Here is a 27,755-nt window from a genome sequence, read left to right on the forward strand (position 1 = left end):
TATTTATAGGTGTTTCTATGTGTGTTTTGTTTAATATTTATCTAATTATTATTTTTAATATGTATATTAGATTATTTCTTAGTCCTGTTTTATCTTAAGGGTAGGCCACACAAAAATGTAACAATCACCTCGGGTCATTTTGGCGCTTATTGTTCATAGTCATTATCATAAATCTACATATCAATAAGCACGAACAGATGTCAGTTGTTACAAGTGCTTGCCAATCAGGCCTGTTAAAAAGTGACAGATGGGTGGTTATAAAAACATCCTCACAAGGCCTATTAGCACATTCACAGAAAAATTTTGTAGTGAAGCTGTACAGTCACAGATGCCATCCTGTGAAAATAAGGACCTATTTGCAAGTACGATATGTATATTTTTCCATGTTGGGTGCGAACTCTAACAGACATGCTCATTGGAGAACAATCATTAGTTTGACAAAAAAAAAATGTTTTTCTTTCTGTGCAATAACATCAGTAGCTCCAATGTGACAGCAGATTCTGTTAAAGAAATGATACAGTCCAATTTTCTTGTTTTCAATATTGACAAAAAAAATTATAATTTAATTGCATCAGGAAGGCAACAGTATTCATTTTTGTCCCGTAGGTACCCTGTACAGAGTCAAAATATGGCAAGAGTTTTAGAAAAATAAAATCCTGGACCATGCAGAAATTATTTTAGAAGTCACTAGTGACTGGTAAACACATACTCTAAATATTGACAGCATACTTAGAAAGAGAGAAAAAAACCTGTCCAGTAATGTGTTTTGAAATAGGTAATACTTTTAAATAAAAATTATATTTGATGTAAAAAATGTGAAGATTGTGCTTTTCTTAGTTACTCAAAGGCAATGAATTAAATCTCAATGTACTTGGGAATCAACAAACACTGAATCTATTATCTGGTATTGTGCCAAATACTTTGGGACATTGAAACAATAACTTACTTTGGTACTATTAGTACTATTTGGCACAAAATTATAAAATAATTATTAAATAAACTATTACTATACTAGTGATGTAATGTATTTTAAGAAATTCCCTAAGCAAACACACTAATATAGTAGCTCACTATTAGATATTAAGATACCATTTATGTCGTTAGTATACTATTAGTAACATCACAGTTGAATAATCATCTATTGTCACAATAATAATTACGGAACCTTTAGTGCGAGCCCTGGTACATTTGTCTTTAGATCTTAAAGGAGCACTATAGGGCCAGGAACACAAATATGTATTCCTGACCCTATAGTGTTAAAACCACTATCTAGCCCCCTTGGCCCCCTTTTCCTCCCTAAAGATAGTAAAATCTTACTCGTATCAAGTCTGAAGCTGCTGCCTCTGCCTGTGAACTTCCTCTGACCTCTGACATCATCAGAAGTGGTGGCCTGATCCAATCACAATGCTAACCCATAGTATTGGCTGAGACTGACAAGGAGGCAGATCAGGAGCAGAGCCAGCACAATTCAAACACAGCCCTTACCAATCAGCATCTCCTCATAGAGATGAATTGAATCAATAAATCTCTATGAGGAAAATGTCTGCATGCAGAGGGAGGAGATACTGAATGCTTGGATGCATTTTAGGCAGCCATGACCCAGGAAGGATCTCTAACAGCCATCTAGGCTGTAATGTAAACACTGCATTTTCTCTGAAAAGACAGTGTTTACAGCAAAAAGCCTGAAGGTAATGATTCTACTCCCCAGAAAAAAAATGCAATAAGCTGTAGTTGTTCTGGTGACTATAGTGTCCCTCTAAGTATATTTTTGTATATCTGTTCTTATCATCCATCCATCTCAGTCAATATATTAGTAGACTAACATGGCTTCTCAAACTAACATAGATTCTAATATATGTATAAAAAGTAGACCTCTATTTTTATAAATATAGTTCCCTAATGAAAATTGTTTAAAATGTTAGCAACCCTTTTTTCTTGAAAGGTTTGAAAGGTTTGAAAGGGTCACATCTCACAGCAGTAGCTGACCATTAAGGCATAGTACACAGATGCATACTTGTTACTATTCCACCTTTCTAACAGCTTGGTCCTTGAATAGGCAATCTCTTATACTGCAGCTTTATTTTGTGGATTCAATGTCACAATATTCTTATTTATAAAAGAAAAGAGGGCTATTTTCAGACTTCAGTATTATCTACTGTAAAAGGTCTCAGAACAAAAAGAAAATGTAAGATAAAAAATACAATAAAATTGTAGTGTGATTCACATATAGAAATATGTAAATTACACATTTCATGCAGCAGACAAATATGCACATTGATACAATTTCTGCAATGCCAATATGTGCTGCAGGGTTTAAATCAATTGCAATTGCTCCACTGAACTCTGTGGCTGATTTGCACTTGTAAAAATGTCTGGATAGCAGGAAAAAAATAGTAGTTTATAGAAGATTGGATATGGTCTGTGTATCTCTAAACAGGAATATACCCTACAGAGGGTTTGGAACGTCATGCTTTTACAGAAAATCTACATCCATTTAAGTCTAGGAAACCAGCTTTTAGAATATATTCCTTCAGCCTTTACTGCACAAAAGATCTCTTTGGGACTATGTCGGCCACTTATAGACTACTGTTTTACATTGCTACTATTCTATTTAATCTTGTGTTTTTTTAAAGAATGCAAGCTTGAATAAAAAGCATCATTTTAAACACAGTGACAGGTCTCTTAAATCATATTACCTGACTTGTGCAGCCCATATTTGTCAAAGCTGGATTAGGGTAAACTAAGTATTGCACAAAGCATTTACACATAAATCAAATTATTGGTGTTAATACATATAGAGGCAATATCGTATTCTGCCCTACTCTGGCTTTTACCTGCTAACTAATCATCTAAACACAAATGGAGATATCTATAATGAGGTGAAATGTTTGTTAAAAACACTGAAAGCCATAATGCACCTTGCCAATCAATATGGCTGGTTTTCTGAGCAATTTTCATTTGAAAAGATCTCAGAATTAACAACTAGATGATTAGAAAAAAACAATCAGAATGTAGTTGGAAGTTGAAATTATTTTTCTTAAAAGGCTGCTGTGAGTAGCACAGATTAAATATATAGCAACATCACTATTTAATATGTTCTCTAAACAACTAGAACCCCCTCCCCACCCAAAAAAAAAAAAAAAAACAGGGTTTGTTGTAAGGACACAAGTAACACAAAAATAGATTATTTTGTTTTCTACCATTAACTATGTACTTGTTTAAATAAGTGGCGTGTCTTAATAATATGTTTACAATGTCTCTGTGTGTAATGATAGAGAACAAAGAGAAGGCTTATCTGGGGTCGGGCATGTTATTCCTATATTTATACTAACCCTTAACTCCAAACCATTAAATTCTAACTTTAAAAACTATCACCCATAACTCCTTAAAAAAGGACCACTCCACTCCCATAAAGAACTAGCTGAAGTGCATTATGGGTATGGAGTATCCTATTTTACTGGAACTTTGTAAAAGGGTCTATTTACCTGAGACACTTAACACTTAACATAGCACAGTGTCTATGTGAGAAGTGCCAAAATATTCTGTTTTCAAATGATAACTACACTAAAATACTAATAATTATTTTTTTTACAGGATTAACCATATGTGTCGGGGCAATATACACATAAATTGTATTATATTATATATTATTATATTTTACCAGCACTGACAGAAATTTAGTCAGAACGATAATAGTGATTTTCTGTCATACTGCAGGAGCTTACATTAATGGCAGGTTGTGCTATTTGTTGATGGCACACCTGAACAAATGTGATCTTACTGGCTCATACTAGTTGCTCAACTCAGCTACCACACTATGTGATGGCTATTCTAGGAAGTCAACTACATCTTCAGTAATGCCCATTGCACTGCTATGTTATTCACACATATCTGGGTTACAATGAATACCACAGATATTTGGTTAGCTAGAACATATACCAATGAACAGATGTATGTCCCAATTTTCATTTTAAGGGTAATGTCATGTTAACCTATACATATCCCTCATCTCCACCCACAAATAATTCAGTCCAGTGGACCAAATTCATACCAAGATATAATGTTGACTGTAGAGTTTAAATGGGTACCCCCTAAACCCCACATGCACTATAATTGTGCCAATTAATGAAATATATAACTACAGAATTGATGGTTTCCTTTTTAATAAAGTTTTTGCATTTTGCTTGCCTAAGAATTGACCTGGGAGTGAAGAAATGAAAGACCATAAGAAACTCATATATTCTTTAACGAGGACAGCTTTTATATCCACCTTCACCCTTTTTAATGCAAAATCTTAAGAATTTCTTGAAACTGAGTAATACTTTGCAAAGTCAGTCATTTTTGTGCATCAGTGATCACCAAAAATGAAGGCCACTAAAGCATAATAGCTTTTCTGTATTTTTAATGTTGTCACCGAAGACTGAGATTATTTTAAATCCTATCCCTATTACACTGGAACTAGAAAAATAGCAAACCACAATGTCTTATATAAAGAAACGCTTTCTTTCCAATGACAAAGTAACCTCTAAAACACCCGTTATTCTTTGATTCTTCATTGTAATATTTGGTATTAAAAAATCTTTTGCAAGTTATTTTTTTCTAAAGCGAGAGACTATGATTGCTTTATTACAAAGGCTCCAGAATGACATATATGCTAGATAGGTATATACCACCTTAAATAACTGTCAAGTGTTAGGAATATTTCTGTTATTGACATGGCTACAGATAAGCCCATCGAAGCCGTTTCAGATTTCCTTGGTATTATTTGCTTTTACTTATATATTAAATTTAGAAAAAAAAACTGAATATAAAAAAAAAAAAAAAAAAAAAAGAAGAAGAAAAAATATCAACAGCCGGCAGGTGCTGGGATGAGAAAATAATTCAGTGATCTATACATCTCCAGGCCAATTTATATTGTCAGGAAGCAGGTTTAGATTACTCAAAGATGCCAGTGCAATAATGAGTTGCTGTAACAAGTGATCACAGAATATCTGTGGGGAGAAACGTGTACGGGAAAAAATATTGAAAGTCTTATTGGAACTGAAGTTAGAATCTGGAAAACAATAAAACACACAGATAAAACCCTCCAGTGATAAACTCTTGCCTCCACCACGACGTTCCCCTTTAGAATACACTTGTGGACATTTAAAGCATCAGCTCCAAACACTATTTATCATTTACACAACCACAGTTCCTTTTCTTAGTTTTCTAAAGTGGAATGATACAGTTAAACAAAAATGCAACAGATACAGCAATAATGTCTCATCAATTATACAAATATGGTTAGATCACAGTGCTCTTCACTCTCAGTCATCCTTTGGATAATGAGAATTGCACAATTTGACACACCTGTCTATTCTTGTATCTGCAATGATCTGGTATAAACCACTGAAAGACTGGTTTTGTAGTCATTGAACAATCATGACATCTAACCAATGGTTTGACTGGCGGTTCACTGCTACCATATGCTTGTAATCTAGCTCTTGTCATGTATATCAATTTCCCAAAAGAGATGTAGATCTACAACCAAAGCATGTCTTGCCAACATTTATCATTATGTAGAGATCCACCACCAGAATGCCCACATAATAGACAATGGCTGCTCCTTGTGTATTGCTTTATTGTAATCAAGATTTATTTTTGCTCTTTAGACCGAATTTAAAATTGGCCAGGTGTCAACAGTTTTAGATACATAATAGCATACCTCACGCTTGAGTTAATTTTCTGTGAAAAATGCAGATTTGTTGGATGCATAGGTATGCAGAATATTTATGTAGCTCCTCTGGTGTAAGACTCTACTAGATTTGAAAATTTGATCCTACATTTTTGGACATTTCTCCTTAGTAAAAATGTACCAAGTTCTGTCAGGTATGGTGGGGGGTCATTGGTGATCAGCATATTTCAAGTCTTCTTGCAGATTCTAAATGCAACTGAAGTCTGGACATGGCAGGGCCATTCTACCCCTTTAGGTTCTTGGTGTTAAACCTCTCTAATGTAGCTTCGGTCAGAGGTTTTTTTTTTGTTTGTTTATTACACTGGCAGTTGAAATTAAGCCCCGGTGAAAGGTGTTGTGCTGCAGTAAGTTTTTTCTATTACTTTACTGCTTTACATTTGGTTCCATACATCTTCCCTAAATCCTGATCAGTTTTCCCACCATTGCCATTGAAAAGCACCCCTTCAACATGATAGTTATCCATGGATCTCTTGAACTCATTTAGACTTACCAGTGGTTCAGAAGTTAATTGCACCAAAATTAATTTAGGGATCATAACAATGGGATTTAATACTTAAGCAAACAACAAATATCTATATTGCTGCCGCGCTCCAGGAGCCAACACATGTTTGAAGTAATAATGTTATTTTTTTATTTTGTATTCTTTAGTTTTGTTTGATACTAATTGGTGATAGCACTGCTGTATATGATGACATGATGTAAATCTAATAGAAACCCTCTTTACACCTATGGCCGTGCTATAGAAAGTACGGTAAATATCGCTCATTTCTTGATTAGATAAGATCCCATTGTAAATCTTGCACATGAATTTTTGAAGGAAATGCATGATATTCAAATCTCATCTTTTTATTTGTTTTATATTATTAATTGCAAATTATTGTTTATGCCTGTATTTTCAATTTACACACTATTCTTTAATTTAAAAATATAATAAACCATATCCAGACTGGAACATCTCTCATTTTTGAGTCACAATAAAACATGCTTTGTTAAGGGTTCCTTGTTGTAACAGTACATATTATGGAAACATCCAATGAGGGTGAATATGTATGCAAGGCTATCTATATTAATTATATTTAACCCCTTAAGGACACATGACGTGTGTGACACGTCATTATTCCATTTTATTCCAGAAGTTTGGTCCTTAAGGGGTTAAAAACATGTTGCCTCCCTGATCCAGAACAATATCTATTATCTACTTTTTCTAGCAGTTGCCTAATAAACAAGAGGTCATAGTGTAAGGTCAGCGAGCAGCTCCCTACAGTTTAACAATGACCCTTATAAGCGCTGCAGCATAATGTACACCACATTAAAGATATATTTTGTTTAGTATTTTTAAATAGGAGCATAGCGAATCACAGTGAGTCTGCTGAATAACTAACAGCTATTTTCAGAATTGCAAGGCATGCCATAGAATAGTTCAGTTCCAATGCACACACCAGCATACATGACTGAATTTCAACTATGAATGGAGGATACTAAGTCATCCAAAGATTAGGCTCTTTGGTAGTGTTCTATCAAGATTCCTAATGTTTTTATGTTCTTTCTAACGTGCATGCTGCATTTTTGTGAACCACAGCTAGCATGTTATAAAATGTTATATGCTTTATACACTTTTTAACCATTCAGTTATAGGAAACAAGTGTCTGGCAAAAGTACTTCACACCATCATATATAACAAAAAACACATTTTGGGGGAAAAAAAACATTTTTGCATTTTGAAGCATATATTTTGTACTGTAAACCCACACTGTATTATATTACGTTCATTTACTAAATACAACTATTTTCACATACACTGATAACTTGAGGTTGTTTTAAATAAGGGAAAAAACAAACAAATAAACAAACAAACTAAAGCAAAAAAACACAAAGCATTCCTCTTTTAATATGGGAAATACAGCTTTTGGAACCAACTTGTTCTACAAACTTCTCAGCTGTTTCCATCCCTGACTTCAAAAATCCAAAAACTATTTGTGATATGTCACTAAGACTGCAGAAAATGAACATGTGGGCACAGTAGAAGAGGTCAATTTTGGCATAATTAACATAGGGACTATTGGAGCAGGAGCTCCAGGCCCATACTTTGATATAAGTCCAAAGTAGACACAAAATACATATTCAGTTGTTTCTTTTTATTCATTTATTATAAAATAGATTGTTGTCTCTACAACAATGCTCCACTCATTATATATTTGATCACTCTTTGGAGTTATGAATATATTCCCAATTCTTGATTAGTTTTGCATCTGTACTGGCTGTAATGGCCAGGTTTCCTGTTGTATGTGCAGCCTTAAATTCAAATCTGCCACATTGCAATTGTACAATAGACAGAATCCAAAAACCACATGGCCCAGCAGAAAGCTGTCTATTTAATAGCTACCGTGACATTGGAAATATAACTTTAACCGCTTTCATTAGGCCCATCAACATATTCAGAGTCATGCCCATGAAATCCTGAATTCAACAATAGGACAATAAATTAAATAAATAAATAATAATAAAAATAATAAAAAGAAAAACCTTACTTCCAAATTAGATTTTTTTTTCTGAAAGTGGGAGATAATATGCTTTTTTTTTCTTAGGAATGAACACACTTTAAGACAGGTGTACTTGAAATGTTTTTTAAATGATTAATATTTGTTTAAGTACAAGATGAGATGCACAAAAGATGGAAAAGAAAAAAGTAGCACAGCAAGCAAGGGCAAATGATCCTGATCCATGTTTCTTTAGATATACAAGACTGGCATCTCTTTAGATGCTAACCCTGCCTTTTAGTATGAAATAAAATAAGCCTGGCACAAAAGAAAAGTGGTGTGTGACACGGTCCAGAATAGAAAAACGGGGACATCTCGTCCTTGCTACGCAGATTACATATTCATTAATGCAATGGGGGTCATGATTAAAATAAAATACAGCCACATTAATGCTCCAAATTGTTTTGCTTTTGCATCAAACAAATAGAAAGCTTCCTGACGGTTTCACGCGGCAGGCATAATGGGCATCCGAGCTCTGATTTACAGCACGTCCTGCCTTCTGCATCTCCATGTTAAGTTACAGAATCAGCATGGAAGGTCACACAGTTGGAATGACCTTTCACTAATCACTACACATCAGCTACTACAGGCAGAGCTCATTATAGAGAAATTGTTCAACTCACTGCCTTTCAAATATAGCCATGCTTTGATTTTTTTTAATTTTTTTTTTTGGAACTAACAAATATTTTTTTTTTTTTTGAGGGGGGAACATTTTAAAAACATGTTTTTGTTGGGTAATTTTGTTTTGTGGATTTTCTGTATTCCTATTTCATTTCAAAGCAATTTAAAATCTGTGTTGACTTCGTGCCTATAATCGTAGCTTTTGCCAAAGAACATAAGAACATTTTCTTTCCCAACAGCCACTGCTTCCTGTAAAATGCCTGAGTTGTCACTAAATTGGTCGCCAGGCCATTGAAATCTCCATTGAAGTTAAACCGAGATCCTGCGGTTGTTTTGTCGTCACCTTTATTAGAATATGATGGAGCTGCAGGGACTAAAAGCTCTCCTGCCTTTTACAATTGGTTGCTTAGGACAAATGGCGGGTGACTAATGCTACATAAACTACTTGTTCAACCTCGGAGCAGTTGGTTCAATTTTCCATTTCTAAGAGAGCAAGTGTTTCAATTGAGAATTTAACAGAGGGGTGTCTCTTTTTAACAGAACATCATTAGTGCAAAAGAACTTAAGAGCCAGAGAAAATAGGGCATAATTGGCTAAAATTAAATGCTTTTTACTCCACTTACCAGCCATTTGCTGAATGCCGCTAAATGCGCCCAGGTTACTGGAGGAGGCGGCTTGCTGCAGGAGCTGCACATAAAAAAAGAAAAATCAAGCAATGAAGCTTTCAAAATGAGACAAATAGACTTTTTCGTATGCATTGTCATGCATGTTTTATTCCGCCCTGCACCCCCCCTCATTGCTTAAATACTTTTTTGCCCACGGACGGACGCAATGTCCCCTGAGTCGATGCTGTAAATCTATATCAATGTCTAATCTCTGCAAAGAAAGAAGAACACACTAGGGAGACTCAATAAAATGACTGCTTTAAAAACAATTAATCAATTTAGTCTATTTAACAGCCAGGTGTTAAATACATTTAAACCGACACAGCGCGACTAATTAAAACCCTCAGTAGTATTGTAGTTACCATAACTCATCTTTGTAGATTTTTTTTATTTTCTTTTTTTTTTCCTTTCTGAAAGGTATTATTTTTCCTTTCTTTCTTTCTTTCTTTCTTTTTTTTTTCTTTTTTCATCAGTAGTATTGTGCCAGATTCTGCACATTCATTGCAATGGAAGTGATACAGACATGTGCATATTTTACCTAACATCTATTGACAATCCATGAAGCCGCTACTTGCATGAACTGTATATGCATTAGTCATATTTCCCACTAATGTACCCATATGGCCTTTCAATTAATTCATAATTACTCATCATATTTAAATGCTGCAGATAACACATTATTAAACATGAACTAAATGAAATATTTCACAATCATTATTTCCTGTTTGATAGGAAAAACATGCTTGTTACACTTTTAGCTTCATGTAGAAAATCATAAAATGGAATAAGATTTTTTTTATTTACTTCTTTTTTCTAATTGTTACCAGTAACGCTTGTGTTTTTTGACTTTCACTAGTACCTCGGACAGCTCAATTACATCATTGTACTTGCTCGACTTTTAATCTATTTTTAACCAGCCACCATTTCATATTTCTACAAAGAAATTTTGAACTACAACTTCAAGAATATTTAAAGAGACTGAGGATCATTTCAGTTCTAATTACAAATAACATATGGAAAAAAAGATCTTCTATTACTTATGTATTTTTATGTGTATTTGGAGAATGGTATAAGCCAGAGGTAGGCAACCTTTGGAACTACACATGGACTATACCTTCCCTGATGCTTTATCATCAATATAGCTATGAGAGTATTATGGGAGAAGTATTCTACAACAGCTGGAGTAACAATGGTTGTATAACCCTATAACCCATGGCATCCTGTATTAATGTCATCCAAACAACTTCGCAATAGAGTAATGTGCCAGTATATGTAGTGTATTACCAAATATATATTTGATTGGTCTATTTTCAAGTTATGAAATGTTACATTGTTCTCAATCTTGTCGTCTGTACCCATCAACAGGGCAAAACCTCTTGATATCCTTTCTTTAGGCATAGGTGACTTAATCAGAGACTCATTTATTTTTATTTTTACTTGGTTGTATAGCAGGCATATACTCAAATTCTGGCCAGTTAGTGTTGTCTGAGGACAGATTGTGGCACTAGAATAATACGTTTCCTTAGAAAATCATATACTACTCACCGAACATTAAACATAAACATTAAAATATTATAAACCCTTAAAAAGTCTCTTGAATAAAGTAAGAAAAGAAAACCAGACAACATGAAAACTGAATAAATGGTCAAACTTACCCAAAAACTAATAAAAAATAAGTAAATAGAGTGCAAAATTGTTACAAATAGCAATTTTTTTTAACATACTTACTGCCAAATATTGTGGTGTCAGTCCGCCAAGGCCAGTGAGGTTCCCCCAGGTGGCAGTATTAAGCTGTTGCATTTGCTGTGCTAATTGCTGTTGCAGGCGTCTCTGCTCCTTATCTTTTTGGGTATCGGCAAATTTCACCACTATAGGTGAAGAGCAGCCCTGTATAGGGAAAATTACAAAAACTGGGATATGATACAATACCTAATACATTATTTTCCTGATTTTCGCCAATTTAATGACTTGGTAATGTGCTTCCTTTTATATACAAATTCAGTTCGTTTTCAGAAACGCATCTGGATATCATGTAGAGAGACATTCTTAAAGGGTATTCCCAATGGGTTTTTTTCCTTTTATTAATGAATATGAATCAAAATATTGCTGTGATTGCCTTAAATACTAAAGTACAAGAGGCACTTTAATCGTCATAGTCACCCCATCATGCTGTAGTGGTAATGGTATCAGAAGTTCCTCCCAGGTCCCATGGTAAGTAGTCAAATGGTTTTTGAACAGTTTCTCTCTTACCTGTGTCCCCCGAATGCCTTCTGGCTGTCCTCTTCAGATATCTCTTAAGCAGAGTTCCCTACATTATTTACATAAATTCAGCTCCTCTTTGGGCAGAAATCAATGGCTGAGAGTGTCAACTAAAACTCTCAGCTGATTATTTATGTATAAATAATGGCAGAATTAATGTATTTCATGTTGAATGGAAACTTACAATTTAATTATATCGAAGTGGGGATAGTTTATGAGAAACCTTTGTGTCCCAGGTATATGGCAAACTATTTGAAAACAATTTTACTACTTACCATGGGATGGAACAAGGAGACTCCTGGTACCATAACAACTACATTCTGGTATAGTGGTTGTGGTACTGAGACTGACACTTGAATGCATTGATTGCCCCAGTGGTACTCTAAGACAATATTTAGATAGGGGTAGGCAACCTTTGGGACTCCCAATGTTGTGAATACATCTCCCATGATGCTTTGCCAGCATTATGGTTGTAAGAACATTATGGGAGATGTAGTCCACAACATCTGTAGCGCTAAAGGTTGCCTACCCTTGTACTAGATGTTGTGATTAGTATGGAAGGTGTTCATGAAATAGAGAATAATAAATCTGATTATTCACAAAAATAACATTAATTCTACTTTTATTTAATTCAGTTACTTTACACATAAACACCTCTATTTTATTATCAGAGGTTCAACTTTTGTTGGCATTTGCTATCAAATATGCATTTAAATAAGATTGGTGCACTAGCATCTACTGTATTTGAATAAAGCATTATTGTTAGAGGGGATTATTATAAGGTTTAAAAACAGACAGATGGGTCTGTTTTAGATAGAATCAAAACAAATCTCCTTCTATAGAATATATTGAAATGGAGTGCTATATGCATTAATATCTGTACTGCAACATCACATTCTATTTTTGGATTTTTCTTTTTATTGGATTGCATAAAAACAATTTGTGTATTTTATTTCGATCTCATTCATCCTATTGTGCCTTCTCCAATTTTCACACATTGGTGAATTCAAAAGCAGAAACCAATTTTAAATTTCATAATGATTTGAGAAAGTGGTTTTCTATAAAATAGGTTCTTTGTTTTTGAATGAAACTTGTTTAGTTGTAATGAAAAACGGGACCATGAAAATCAGCACATATGATACCTTTATGAATAAATGCCTTACAAACAGTGGAACTGGGCCTTTTTCTCTAGTTATTTGGGGTTCCCTCTTAAGCCACATTGTAGTTTGCCAGAATGTATAGTTAAAAAAAAAATGTAAAAGAGTTAATTGTGGATAACAATAGATAAGTGGATCAACAAATATTTGTTTTGCTCAAAATTTCCATTCACTCGCTAGCTATTAACAAATTAAAAATTCTTCCCTGGTGAGTGTGCCATGTCATTTTTATAACTGTCTAATACAGTAGGATTTGAAATTTTGAGCTCTGACTATCAGTATGCAAAACTTTCACTGGAATGTATGCATTACCCTGTATACGACATAATACATAGCCTGTCATAACAATGGCCTCTTGCGGAGTGATGGTTCTCTAAGTTATCTCACTAAGAAATACTTTCTGGACCAATAGGGACATGAAACTACTAATGACTACCATTTGATGAGATACTTTGTTTTTATGAATACATTTGAAATAATTAGTGATACTCATTTGCTTCTTAACTATTGATGCCACCCTTCTGAAACTACTAAGGCTTGTGCTGTATACCATAGTCCTACTCCAGAACATCTTGGAAAAACAGAGATCTTTGACAGTTCAATGAGGTTAAGCCAATGTCCATAAACTGTGATTGACAGATTTGTTTCCACAGAGCTAGGTGTGAGGATGATAGGCCAGGACATCTTGTCTATGCTTGGTTAGATGTGAAGATCAATAATGACATTGCATGCAAGTGAAACCAATTTCTCCCCTATCAAAATAAAACACCTCAGTGTGATCTAGGTGAAGTGGGATAATGCAATACAATCATGGATCAGTCAGCTAGTGAAAGGATCTTAAGTTGCACACCCCAGTTAGAGGCATATTAAAAAAAGCCAGACTACTGCCATTTTCAAATGAAAATGAGTTTATATTAAATTGCTAACAGACTGAAATTATACATTCATCTTTATATTTGCCGCTTTATATCATTGATTGTACATAGTCTGCATCAAGACTAGTGTCCAGGATAAATCCCTTGAAGGCATTGTGTTTACTACACTCCATGGCTTGTGTATTCCACGGACAAAGCAATAATATAAGATCTGGCCAATGCTGGCCAATTTCATCAAATTTGTATGGTCTGGAGTGGATATAATCCTATCCTAACATCTCATACATATCACTGACAAAGACCTATCTACCATATCCTGAACCCATACAAATCCATGCAAATGGAGGTAAGGTGTGAAACCAATTGATCTATAATAGCAAAATCTAGGGTGTGAATTCCTGTAGCTTTTGTAGAAAAACAATAAGAGCAAAAAATGCATAATCCCACAGACCTACTGATTCACAGCTGGAGGTTAGAGTGATTTAAGAAGCCAAAGTAGAAATGTAGGATTACGAGAAATGCACCTTTTATTTATTTTATAGACTTCGCTCCTCACTAAAAGCATGGGTTTATTGTTTTTCCTTTTAATTAAAGTGGAGGCAGCTTTTCCGTAAAATGTTCTCTCTGGCAATCAATTTAAATCCTTAGCTATGTTGTTGGAAATTACTTCACTGCTTCTGTACAACCACATGTTGCATTGTTTTAAAATACAATCTAAGCAGAAAATTGGCAAATTAATTATAAAAATATAGAAACTGCCATGTTTTCATATTTTTGTCACATGTAATGGTTTTATTTTATTTTATATCCACTGACTAGAATAGGTTGCTTAAAGCATAATCTTGTAAAATCCTCTACAATACAACATTCAGCTAAATCAAGATTTGATACATTAGAAGACTGTAGTTTTTTCAGTGGTCTTAGCTTGTAGTTTGCTCAGTGGTTTAAATCTGATAATTGACTTTGCAGCATCTCTATGGCTTCCACATCGCACAGAGAAAGTTCAGAGAAGATGTCTTATAGTGGGATATCAAGGAAATCCTGTCCCATAACATTATCAATGACGTCATATATATATATATATATATATATATATATATATATATATATATATGTATTTACACTGAACAAAATGATAAACCAACACTTTTGTTTTTGCATTTTTCATGAGCTGAACTCAAAGATCAGATCTAAGACTTTTTCTATGTACACAATTCCTATTTCTCTCAAATATTGTTCACAAATCTGTCTAAATCTGTGTTAGTGAGCACTTCTCCTTTGCTGAGATAATCCATCCATCTCACAGGTGTGGCATATCAAGATGCTGATTAGACAGCATGATTATTGCACAGGTGTGCCTTAGGCTGGCCACAATAAAAGGCCACTCTAGCACAGCACAATGCCACAGATGTCGCACGTTTTGAGGGAGCGTGCAATTGGCATGCTGACTGCAGCAATGTCCACCAGAGCTGTTGCCCGTGAATCGAATGTTAATTTCTCTACCATAAGCCATCTCCAAAAACATTTCAGAGAATTTGGCAGTACATCCAACCGTCCTCACAACCGCAGACCACATGTAACCACACCAGCCCAGGACCTCCACATCCAGCATATTCACCTTCAAGATCGTCTGAGACCAGCTACCCGGATAACTGCTGCAACAATCAGTTTCATAACCAGAGATTTTCTGCACAAACTGTCAGAAACTGTATCAGGGAAGCTCATCTGCATGCTCGTCGCCCTCATCAGGGTCTCGATCTGGCTGCAGTTCGTTGCGTAACGATCTTGAGTGGGCAAATGCTCACATTAGTATGATGTCACAGATAAGGCGGACCTGGAAGAGATCATGTGATTCGATACTGGCGAACCCGGAAGTGACTGTATTGAATGGAGACAGCTGTTTTACTCTGTCCTTACATGCGTGTATGTGTGTCGATTTTACTGGCATACCCACCAATTGCAAAGTAAGAGTTTTTACTCTTAAGTAAGAAAGATACTATTCAATTAGGGGTTTCTGCCTCTCTCTGTACTGTATTGCATAGAATCATTTGTTCACTGGGAGCATACCATCCGGATCCTGTCAGCACAGTAGGATACTTCCCTCTCAAACCCAGAGCCAGGGGTGATAGGGCTCTGGTCCATGTGAGTTCTTCCCATTACCCCTTATTGTACATTACACTATCCAGATTGTCTGCATTATATTGTGTTTTTTTCTGTTATCTACAGATCAATTTTGTCATCAGTTCAAGCGCGCTTTTTTGTGGTAATATTATTCTTAGCTGTGTATACATTTTTGAGTCACTGTGGTACAGTGCAGCTGAACTGAGTACCTCTTCACCTCTATAGTGCATATACACTTTTAGTTCCTTGTGTAAATGCTCACATTTGATGGCACCTGGCACTTTGGAGAGGTGTTCTCTTCATGGATGGATCCCGGTTTTCACTGTACAGGGCAGATGGCAAACAGCGTGTATGGCGTTGTGTGGGTGAGTGGTTTGCTGATGTCAACGTTGTGGATCGAGTGGCCCATGGTAGTGGTGGGGTTATGGTTTGGGCAGGCGTATGTTATAGACAACAAACACAGGTGCATTTATATTGATGGCATTTTGAATGCACAGAGATACCGTGATGAGATCCTGAGGCCCATTGCTGTGCCATTCATCCACGACCATCACCTCATATTGCAGCATGATAATACAACAACAGCATGTTCCAGGTCCTGCCAATATCCAGCAATTCACACAGCCATTGACGAGGAGTGGACCAACATTCCACAGGTCACACTCAACAACCTGATTAACTCGATGTGAAGGAGGCAAATGGTGGTCACACCAGATACTGACTGGTTTTCGCCCCCCCCCCCCTACCCCCAGACCTTGCAATACAGTAAAACTGCACATTTTAGAGTGGTCTTTCATTGTGATCAGCCTAAGGCACACCTGTGCAATGATCATGCTGTCTAATCAACATCTTGATATGTCACACCTGTGAGGTGGGTGGATTATCTCGGCAAAGGAGAAGTGCTCACTAACACAGATTTAGACAGATTTGTGAACAATATTTTAGAGAAATAGGCCTTTTGTGTACATACAGAAAGTCTTAGATCTTTCTGTCCTATTGTCTTTCTTCTCCATTGAGAAACTGCGAGAAATCCGGAATACTTTGAAGTACATGTGCCAGCTTGCTATCTATGCTTCATACAATTTATTTATTTTTGGACCATTCTAAGCACATTTAAAACCTATGATCCTTTATTGTTTATGAAGCAAGGATCTACCTGTATACGTCTCCTTTAACCAAATAAGTATACCTGCAGTTGCTTTGATAAAGCAATGCAGCTATATCCCTCTCCGTGCTACAATATCTCAGGAAAAAGTTATTCTTTACATACTGTGGCGTTTCATGTACGGTATTTTACATAAAATTTTCATAACTTTCCGTAAGAGCGCCTGTCCAGTGGTCATAGTGTGCATTCTATTAAATTTAAAGGTAATTTAATTCATACATTGTTTGTGAATGAAACCACTTATGGCTATTGAAATAAACACCCAATGCATCTGATGACCAGGGGTTTATAAATGATGTCCAATGCTCCCACTGAAATGATGCGAGGATATGATTGGCTGATATATGTTTCCCACTTCCTGGTCTCTGAAAAAGTTGGAGATTTGGATAAATCTATGGAAATTGAGAGCTGAATATCTCTTGTTTTTAAAAGGAAGGTAGTTTTGCATCTTTTTAATTTACTATGATTAAAAAAAACATAATGAAATATATATATATATATATATATGTTTGCATGATTAATTAAATGGTGTCATGCTTTTTTTAAATATTGTAATAACTATTATAATAAACTGGTAATCTGTGAATTATATGCCTCTTAAATGATGGACTGAGCTTTGCTATTGCTTTTAATAGCATATAAATTCTTAGTGCAGGCAGAAAAAGATTGACTTTCAAGGGCTATATAGAACAATTATTTGTATTTGGGTTTTAATTGCTCCGGACAGTGCTAGTTCCACAAGATGCACAAGTATATAAACTGTAATCACACACATACCACAATATGGCAGTCACTGTAGCTGCACACCTGCCACGGGGATACATGACAGAATAAATAGTTTTCAAAATGTGCCTTGGACACAAAATACTTTTAATGGGTAATGGCTTGACTCCAAGGGGTTACGTGTTCTGTATTAGTCACTGCAATTATCAATACTAATTAGTGCCTCACATTACAAAATGCCACAAGTAAACACATTTAATTAATTCCCTGTTAGCTAGACTGTGTACTTCCTCATCTCAAATAGATTTTACGTAGAATTTTCTAGAAAAATAAAATAAAAGTACTTTGCTTTATTGCAAAAAGAGAAAACAGAATGAAAGAAATAATAAGAAATAAATTTAATGAAGGCCATCTAATTAGCTAAAAGTTTCAGAAACAATAAGCAACAAGAAATTAAAAATAAACAAATAAAAGGAACTTGCATATACATAGGAGAATATTTTCTATAGTAAAAATTCCAATATAAAAGTAACCCTAAATACAATATTGTAGATTATTTTTGTTTTAAAAAAACAAGACAGTATGTGCATCATTTTTAGAAATGTCTTGAAAGGCTATTTTAGAAACTCAGGATGTACTGTGTACACTATTTAGAACAGTTTCTTCACAAAAATGAAGAAATAAATTATAACATTATAACAATTCTTAAATTAAAAGTGCATCAATAACAACTAGTACAGAACGTAATAGTGTAGTATCTCAAAAAAATATTAGTTTTTGCACATTGTTTGCTTTGAAAATGGCCTAAACTCTCAAAATAGAAAAAAAAATTGGTATATAAAATAAGTGCAGAGCTATGCCTTTCCTGTTATGTTTTGAATTCACACTGGGTGTTTAGGGTGTTGCTTTTCTAAAAAGATTTTTTTCTAAAAAGCGAGGGTCAAAGAATGATAAGAATGATAAGAATGATAAGTAGTGCTTCTTGTTTGTGATGTTCTCCAAGAATAGGGATTTAGGTTTTTGCTAGCATGTCAATGTTCAGATATCAGATATATTTATTTCTAAGAATGTGTGTTTAATCTCTTTATCACCATTGTTTTACTCCAATTTAACATAGAGTATGCACATTTCAGTTTATTTATGAAAAAACAGTGGATACATCAATGGAAATGTTTTAATGGATTCTCTGAGGATTGTTCCATTTTTAGAATCTTGCCCCAAATTTTTTTATAGCTAAATCACTGTATATGTAGGACAGGGATAGGCAACCTTCAGCACTCCAGATGTTGTGGACTACATCCCCCATAATGCTCTTACACCCATAATGCTGGCAAAGCATCAAAGAAGACGTAGTCTACCACATCTGGGTTGTCTACCCCAGATGTAGGATATCAACTACATATTTCACAGTCTACATTTCTACACGGGAATGTGAAGGCTAACTGTTTGTATACTTTATATTGTGTAGCTATGGCGTATCTGCAACATCTATTAAACATTCCTATCAGGTTATCTACTTGATTGACTAATGTTTTAGTCCAACATCAAAGTAACTTGCCCACTTGGTATACAATTTGTCTCTGATTTTCAAAGGAAATTTTAAATAGGCTAGAGAAAAATTTAAATGAAAAAAAAAAAGTTTCTAGTGTAGTTAGGAGATTTGTGGAGCATAGACCATTTCTGTCTTGTCTGATTAGATTCCAGTTTTGTCATAATTTTGTATCCATGTAGTATGCATTTTTGTCCCTAAATCAAACCATGACCTGGCTACCATTGATACATTCGACAATTTTGTTTTTAACTTGTTAGCCCTAGAGGAATTCAACATAACTTGTTTACCACAGATGTTAAAATTATTTCCTCATATAAACTATTTAAATCAATTCCCGCAGATGTAAATAGGAGCAGTTTTGTCAATCCTTACTCTATGATGTTGAGATTTGTAGCTTGGTATTGATTATATGTAAATACTATGAAGGCATTTGTCCTGCAAGTGAAATGTTTTGATTATAAGTTGAATATTATCAACCAAAGTTCAAATACGTTGCTCACAAAAAGAAGATAGATTTACGGTGCCAATTTCATTACATCTGGAAAACGGAAAACAATTAAGTTATGACATTTTTCATGCACTGTGCTTTTCACCTCTCATTTAACAAAGCTACAGATTAATGGGTCACAACATGATACCGTAATGATGATTTAGAACCCAACATGCTTTGGGGGACTAGCACTGAAAACAAACAAACAAAAGAAAGAGAGAGAGAGAGAAATATGCAAGATACTGACACTTAGGTTTGGATTTCAAAACACTGCACAGAACACCACAATGTCATAACCAAGAAATGTATTATAGACAGTGTTACAATGTACAGAATACAGTATACATGCATGCTGAAATCAACCAATAACAAAAGCTTAAATCGTTTTTTGTGCAAAATTCTGAAAGACCATGGGCAAATCACAGACTAAATATATATGTATATAATTATATATATAGAATTCAGGTGCATATTTAATGTTTGGTTCCCCTTGTAGAAGGGTGTAAGTGTTGTGAGTTCTGTTTTTTGTCAATGGCATTCACATAATGTGTGAAATTTATATGGAGATTTTTCATATGTAGATAGAAAGTGGGCAATATGTGAAAATGTATAATGACCCCATTGATAAATTCAAGTATTTGAAAAGGTGCCTGTTATTTACCTTAGATCCCAATGAGAGGAATATGAACTTTCACACATGCTACGCATGTAATACTTGAAATATTAAAGCTGTATTGGCTTGGTTCTTTAGTTAGTTCCCCCTTGACGAGCCGCTTACCGGTGAAACGTATGTCGGGGCTCAGCAGTATCCCTTCGCCTGCTATAAAATGTAACCTCTTCATACTGATATTTACAGATTGATTTATACTTACTCTATTCTTCTATATTTCATGATCGAGTTTAGAGGTTGGCAGGGAGAGTGTTTGTTACCGGACCAGTTATACAAACGTATTTATTGCCCTCATTTGGTAGTAGATCAGGTGCCCTTGAAGGCACATATTTAGGGTTTTCAGGCTACTTATAGATATTGGGAATCTCTACTGTTAGGCACAAATTCAGCAGACATTTAGGTGCCCTTGAAGGCACATGTTTAGGGCTCTCTTATATCTCCTATCTAGTCAGCAACTATCACTTATACTTCAGCTTCACTAACCTCTAAATATTCAACAACGTACCCTTATATATGCTGCAGTCTATGTACCCTACCCTATATACTGCTTTTTTAATGCACTGTCATCATATTCACTTTTGCTAAAGAGATAAACTGTGATCTTCAGGGCATTTATCCCCTGGTTTTGACTCTTATTCATCTAGACATATAGGTGATATTCCCCTTTTTATTAGGATTTAAGTACCTTCCTTTTGGTAGCTGTACTCCTTATTACTACAGATTGCTACTTTTTTCTACTCTTCTGCACTTCCTATCTAGGGACTCAATCATATTGTTACTTTACTATATAGCATTTGTATAACAAATGTTTAGCAATTCCCCTTCCCCTTCCCTTTCTCATATTTAGAGGTTATTACCTTTTTTAACTATACCCATTAAATGGCACATTTTATGGTTGTCATCTTTATTATATGAGCAATACTATTAGGACAGATCATGTGATCTCATCTTCTTATTTGGTTTTTTAGTTAGATTTGCTTTTGTGGTTCCAAGGAAACATCTCCCATGAGTGGTTCCAAGGCACCAACTCCCATGATCCTTGTGATCACAGTATCCAAATCATACATTTGTCTAAATCATTGGTTCCCAAACCCCTCATCACAGCCTCCCAGTTGTTGATCTATGGATTACCCAGTTTTAGGAAAAACACTATAGACACAACTGTATAATCCCTACATTCTGGACTGCTAGGGGAGGTGTGAGGACTGGTTTAGGAACTACTGGTCTAGATGTTGATATTTTGGTTGTAAGACTGTGGTTTTATGTTGAGCTGCAATTATTTGTATTTTTTTTAAATGTTTGACTATAGAAGTAAAATGTCGTTTCCCTCAGGGCAGCTGTGCTTTATGATGCAGGTGGCAAAAATAGATGCAGAGGCTGCAACTGAAAGTGACAACAAAGAGCCATGTTTTGCTTGTCTATGCAATTCACCTGACAGTTACAAGGCCATTCGTGTTTATAACTGTGGATAAGACTAACATAAATGAAAAAGCTGTGCAGGAACAATGCATTATTGAATATCATCTGCAATATCGTAATGTACATTATTTTTCATATATTATTGTATTAAGGCATAATTTAGCTTATTTTTCTACTAAATGGACACATTTGCTTTTATAAAATGTGGCAGTGTAATTGCTTCAATGCACTCTATAGATCTCAATACATTAGCATGCACTGCAAACTTCATATGAAGATTAACACTCTTGGTAGTTGCTGTTGCATGTATTTCTCTGTCATTCTAAACAAAAGTAAATTTAGTCACTTCTCTCTTGAAGTAGTTAAAAAGATGTCTTAGTGTAGACAGGTTAAATATCACTTTGATAAAGTAGGAACCAATTTTCTGTGTAGGATTTCAAAGATATAATTGCACAACCGCAGCGGGCCAGGCTGTAATTTTAGAAGTCAGTGCTCAGAATCAGAACGAGCCTTTCTTTTTAATGTTTAGGATAATTGTGCTGCAAACACAGGTGGCATTGAAGCAATGTGGTTTTTCATTTGTTGACTTTTTATATCGAGATCTAAATCAACAACCTATCCTAAATTCCTATAGGCCTATTTGGTAAGAAAATAACACTTTGAACAAGAACCGGGAAGCCAAAGAAAATTAAAAAAAGGGATTAAAGGGAAAAAAGGATTAAAATAATTAATCTAAAATCTAGGATGTTTATTTTGTTTTAAAGCTACACTGTAAAGATGTAAAATTTAAGATTTTAAATTTAATTTAATTTTTTTTGTCTAAATACACTCCTTAACCTTTATTTAATATTTAATGTTTTTCTTTTTAATAAAATTTTCGCTAAATGTCTGACTTTATGTTACTTAAAGGAATCTTTTAAGTTGTGAAATACCATGTACATGATTGGCATATGCAAATGTATGGTAGAGCAGCTGGTTATGTAGATTTGAGATACAAAACTGTTCCCATATATCCGTACCTAATGCACATTATCATCCTTAAGGATAATAATAGGCTAATCACTTTAAATAGGGAGATCGCTAAACAAAGTGCCCAAAGTCATCTGGTATTCCTCTTTTTACCCCTGTCAACTTAAAGCCTCATAAATACTGGTATATTTGTCAAAAATAAATAAATTAAATAAATAAATCAACCTGTAAAATTGTCTCTTCGGTAAAAGACCAGGAAAAGACCCCGTTGATAATTTAACCTAAGAGTGTTAGGGCAACATGTATTTATCCATTTTAAGAGCCTAGGTCAGAAAGCTCTTGTTATATGGACTATAGCACTGCCATTTACCAATGTCTAAATTTAGCTGCTTCATTGCACAGAATTGCAGTGCTTTCTCTTCAAGCCGGGAGAAAAATAATAAGGGATTAGATATCTTTAGTTTGGATGGGCTAGTGAATTGTATGTGGTGATGATGACTGTTCTATGGGACTGTCTGTATCACCCTAAGTGGCTGTAGATGAAACAAGATTCTACAATCAAGTCTCAAAAAACACTGCCTGGCCTTTATATCCCATGGTCTTCTGTTTGAAATGAATGAGTGTGAAAAGCATTTCTGGCTTTATTTTACCTGAATTAACCTGCCATATGCAGAACTGTGTGACCTGGCAGCCATATCACTTGTAGTGAAACAGTAATAATGAATAGTGTAATGAATGCCATGAAAAAATATATAGTCTTTGCATCTGTGATTGTCATGTTAACAGTCTGTACAGGAGAGAATGGCTTTCACTCTATCCAATCATTTGCACAAAGAAAACAAAGAAAGGGCATATGATACAGTACCTCCATGGTCTGAGACTGGTGCATGGCTTTGATTGCATTCTGTGCCATTGCCCTTGTAGAAAATGTAACAAACGCACAGCCTGTGGGGACAAGGGGACAGGGAGCAGGAAAGACAAAAAAAAACAACAAGACAAAAGGGTTGGACGCTTGTTAAACCAACACAATCTACGAGAACGGCCACAAGACGACACTGTTCTCAGTAGTACATAAAAGTAACAACTCCTCAATTTTTTTTTTTTTAGTGGTTTGGTACTTACAGTGCTGACTTGCTAATCCGATCATAGAAGAAAGAAAAAACAAAAAACAAAAACACAAAAACAAAAATGGGGAAGTGTTCTTTTCAGCCACAGATTGCAAATATTTAAATAAAGATCTACAAAAATACATGAATTACTTTATAATTAGCCAGGTGTTGTATACTTATAATCAGACGCACAAAGTAAATAGGTTATTTATAAAGGGACCAGGTGACATATAATTTTTTTTTCAAACTGGACATTGATAAAAAATTTAAAAATAAAACAGTGTCATAAAATGGAGATACCAATATACCATCGCTATTGTGTTTATATTTCTTTAAGCCTATAGACTCCATGGTGGTTGTCATTTTTAACTAGAATATGTGACATCACATTCATTGTCATATTTCTGATAAGCAGAATAACATGTTGTTTGTTTTCTGGTAACTCATACATTACACTAAATTAGAAAATTTAAAAATGTTGCATGTCTAGATGGCCTACAAAATAATTAAAATTAAAAAATACTTTAATAAGCATATCAGTTTATACTGTTTATGCTTATCAGAGTATTTCTCATAACGATGAGTCTGACGATGTATTATAATTGGAAGTTTGGTGCCCTTCATAAATGACCTCTAAATACACAATATTAACTTTTTCTATTCAAATACTATATTAAGAAGTAGGTGGATTATCACAATGAGTAGATTTACTTGTAATTCAGTAGAACATCAAACAAATGGCTAATATTTGGTGACTTTATTTAGGTACTTTTATTTTTTACTTTTTATTTAATATACATTATCAATATATGTCATCAGAATACAATGAATTTTCACAGTTTAAAGGGAAAGTATCACTAGTTGTGTTTGTGTATGGGTATATAGAGCATCTCAATCTAAGTTTTTGTACATTATATATTATTGTCTGTCTGTTTGTTGGCCAGTATAGGTATTTTAGAGATATACTGCTGAAGTGAGCAATCATACTATACTTAGGTCAGACAATGTGTATGTTTCGTAATACTTCCCCTTTAATCGAGTGATCCTGAAACAGTGAGCATTGTACATAATCATATACATATAGTTAGATCAGTAGAGAGCCATGTGCATACATGCTAGTATTTAAAAGCTTACCACAGAATGTTAGTGCTCAGACAAAGCAATATAGATTCTTGTTAGTGTCAGAGATAAAGGAAACCATTTAGTTGCTGGATTTTCTTTCCCAAATTCTGGCTTTTGTCATATATTTTATGCAGAAGCTCTTTGTGGGTTTAAAAATTGTGGTTGACTAGTAGTTATAATCTTTAATGATAAAGTGCTTCCACACAAAAAAAGGGCAATAATCAGCAAGGGGTAAACCAAAATTGACAAAACGTAAAACAAAACAAAACTTGAGATTGAACTGGAACCTACTTTGATTTCTAACATGTAGTTTGTAGTGGAAAACCGAATGCATGCAAAATGTAAATATCTCAATTTGCTTTACAAAAACATAAAAATAAACATCTGATTTTTTTCACTAATAGGGTGTTTACCTCAAATAAGGAGAATAATTTGGGGTATCAGATACATTCAGTTGAAAACATGCCGGGTGGTTTACAGCTAATGAAATACACATGCATTATAGCCAATGAATTGTATGTGCTTTGCTTTTTCCCCCTTTTGGAAATCAGCCTTTACAAACTCCTCTTGTTATTTGCATGTATATCTTCAAATAGAGTGGTTTGGCGTCTGGAATACAGAACGCTACCCATGCCAGCGCTGGCGCCTGTTTGGGTCAAATGCAACACTTTCAAGCCTCATTGCTCTCTTAACTAATAAAAACACTGCCTGTTGAAATTTCCCTTTTATTCATCAAGCACCCATGGGTATCTTGAAGAAAAAGACTGTGAAATTAATGCAGATTCTGACTGATTTTGTTATAAAACTATGGCTCACTAAAAGCTTCACCAGAGTAACATAGACGTTTTTGACTCCTGCTCTCTAATGACTTTAAAAGTGCATTGATTTTCAGCTTCTTTAGCCTTGCACAGTTTGAACTCAGGTTTTAGAGAATAATTCAGTGTTCCACTCAATTTCCTCAAAACATTATTATTACTACTTAAAAGATTTCCAAATGAAGCAAATCTAAACACTGAGTGGTTCCAGCATATTTTCATTTCAGAGCTAATGCACAAAATCCCATTCTTGGCATCACGCATCTATCAGCTGCCCCAGTGGCCAGCAAGCACAATGAAACATTTATTTATTTATTTGCGTGGCTTTCTTTTTTTTTTTTTCTTCCAGCAACTAAAGGTTTCCGAGAGATGGCCAAATCAATCAGCTAGGTTGAAAACATAGCTTATTTCTCATCTCTCTTTCCCCCTGCGTACAGCTGATGAGATTATCAAGTCATAACTGTTGTTAACCATTGTAAAGATAAATAGCAAGAGACAGTAGAAGACCACCCAGAAATACCAATACTGGGACTATACAGGAAAGGTCAGTGGTGTCATGCAGGTAATCCATAGGAGCATTTTCTAAAGGAAAACTTCATTTTTCAGATGTTTATTGCCATTTAGCTTCCAGTCGATTAAATAGGATGAACCCAGGCGGAGATTAGACATTAATGCTATGCTATACCGCAGATTATTTTTAATAAAATGGCTTATTTTCTAATATACTAGATTAGACTTGTTTCCTTCAGAACTCAGGTTTTTACAATGGTTTTCTTTTTCTTTTTGCTAATATATTCTTTCTTTGAACTTTAGCATTTTAAAGAGCTCAACATGTTTTGCTTTCCTCTGTGTTTATACTTCTCGTATGAATCGGCTCAACATCTCCCGGTTTGGCACAACTACATATCTGAGCTAGAGAATATGGATAACTCAGAAGTGAAATAAAAATATAACAAAATAAAAATCCAAGAACAACGCTAGTTTTTAAACTTATAAACAGACAAATAAAGATTCTGAACATGTTAAAAATTAAATAATTAGCTAGACGTTCTGGGTCCACAACCATTTTTCAGCCTTCATACTTACTGTCTGCCTGCGTGCATTAATGACAATACGAAGTCATTACTGTAAAATTGCCATTAATAGTGAAACATAATTTTTTAAATGCTCATATGTTAATGAACTCTTATCTTGTTTTACCAGTGGAATTACCATTAAGTCATGGCCTTATGAACCCCATGAAGTCCTCTACATATATGAAGATCGGATGTGTCTCCTGCGGGCTTCTGCCTTACAATAATGAGCTGCACTGGAATACACCATTAGCTGGCAATATCTAACATGCATGGTCTGCCGTACAGAAAGCCAGAAAAACATTGGAAGCACAGCTTATGTGGAGTGTAAATTAATGGAAATTAACTGTCTGTTCACATGAAGTTTTCCTTTAAAAAACAAAGAAAATTCATTATTTTTATTTTTGTATAGTTGATTTATGATCCTATTTGTATATACATACTTAATAATTAAATAATAATTGAAAAATAATTAATAAAAATAATAATTCAAGTTTCTCAATGATGTAGTTTAGGTTTATTGGACATTTTGAGCAACATAGCCCAAAGTAATTTCAGTAATTTTTGTTACTATATGCATAAATACACATGTAAATTCTTATGATTGGTTTAAGGGTGCAGGTTTGAAACAAGCAAGAAATTGTAGTCTAAAGAAAGCAAAAGAAATGAAAGAAAATGA

At 34.6% G+C, this 27,755-nt stretch overlaps 1 protein-coding gene across 29 annotated transcripts in view; it reads right to left on the minus strand.

Annotated features, from left to right (window-relative positions):
* Positions 1 to 27,755, minus strand: part of CELF2 (CUGBP Elav-like family member 2) — a 395,195-nt gene that overhangs the window by 55,226 nt on the left and 312,214 nt on the right. For all 29 annotated transcript variants that reach the window (XM_063448243.1, XM_063448239.1, XM_063448242.1 and 26 more), the window contains 3 exons: positions 23,823 to 23,902; positions 11,286 to 11,444; positions 9,516 to 9,579 (listed from right to left, as the gene is read on the minus strand). In XM_063448243.1, the coding sequence (XP_063304313.1) occupies positions 9,516 to 9,579; positions 11,286 to 11,444; positions 23,823 to 23,902 (303 nt within the window). The remainder of the gene's footprint in view (positions 1 to 9,515; positions 9,580 to 11,285; positions 11,445 to 23,822; positions 23,903 to 27,755) is intronic.

This window comes from Pelobates fuscus, chromosome 3 (assembly GCF_036172605.1).
Source record: "Pelobates fuscus isolate aPelFus1 chromosome 3, aPelFus1.pri, whole genome shotgun sequence".
In the NCBI taxonomy this organism is placed as follows: domain Eukaryota; kingdom Metazoa; phylum Chordata; class Amphibia; order Anura; family Pelobatidae; genus Pelobates; species Pelobates fuscus.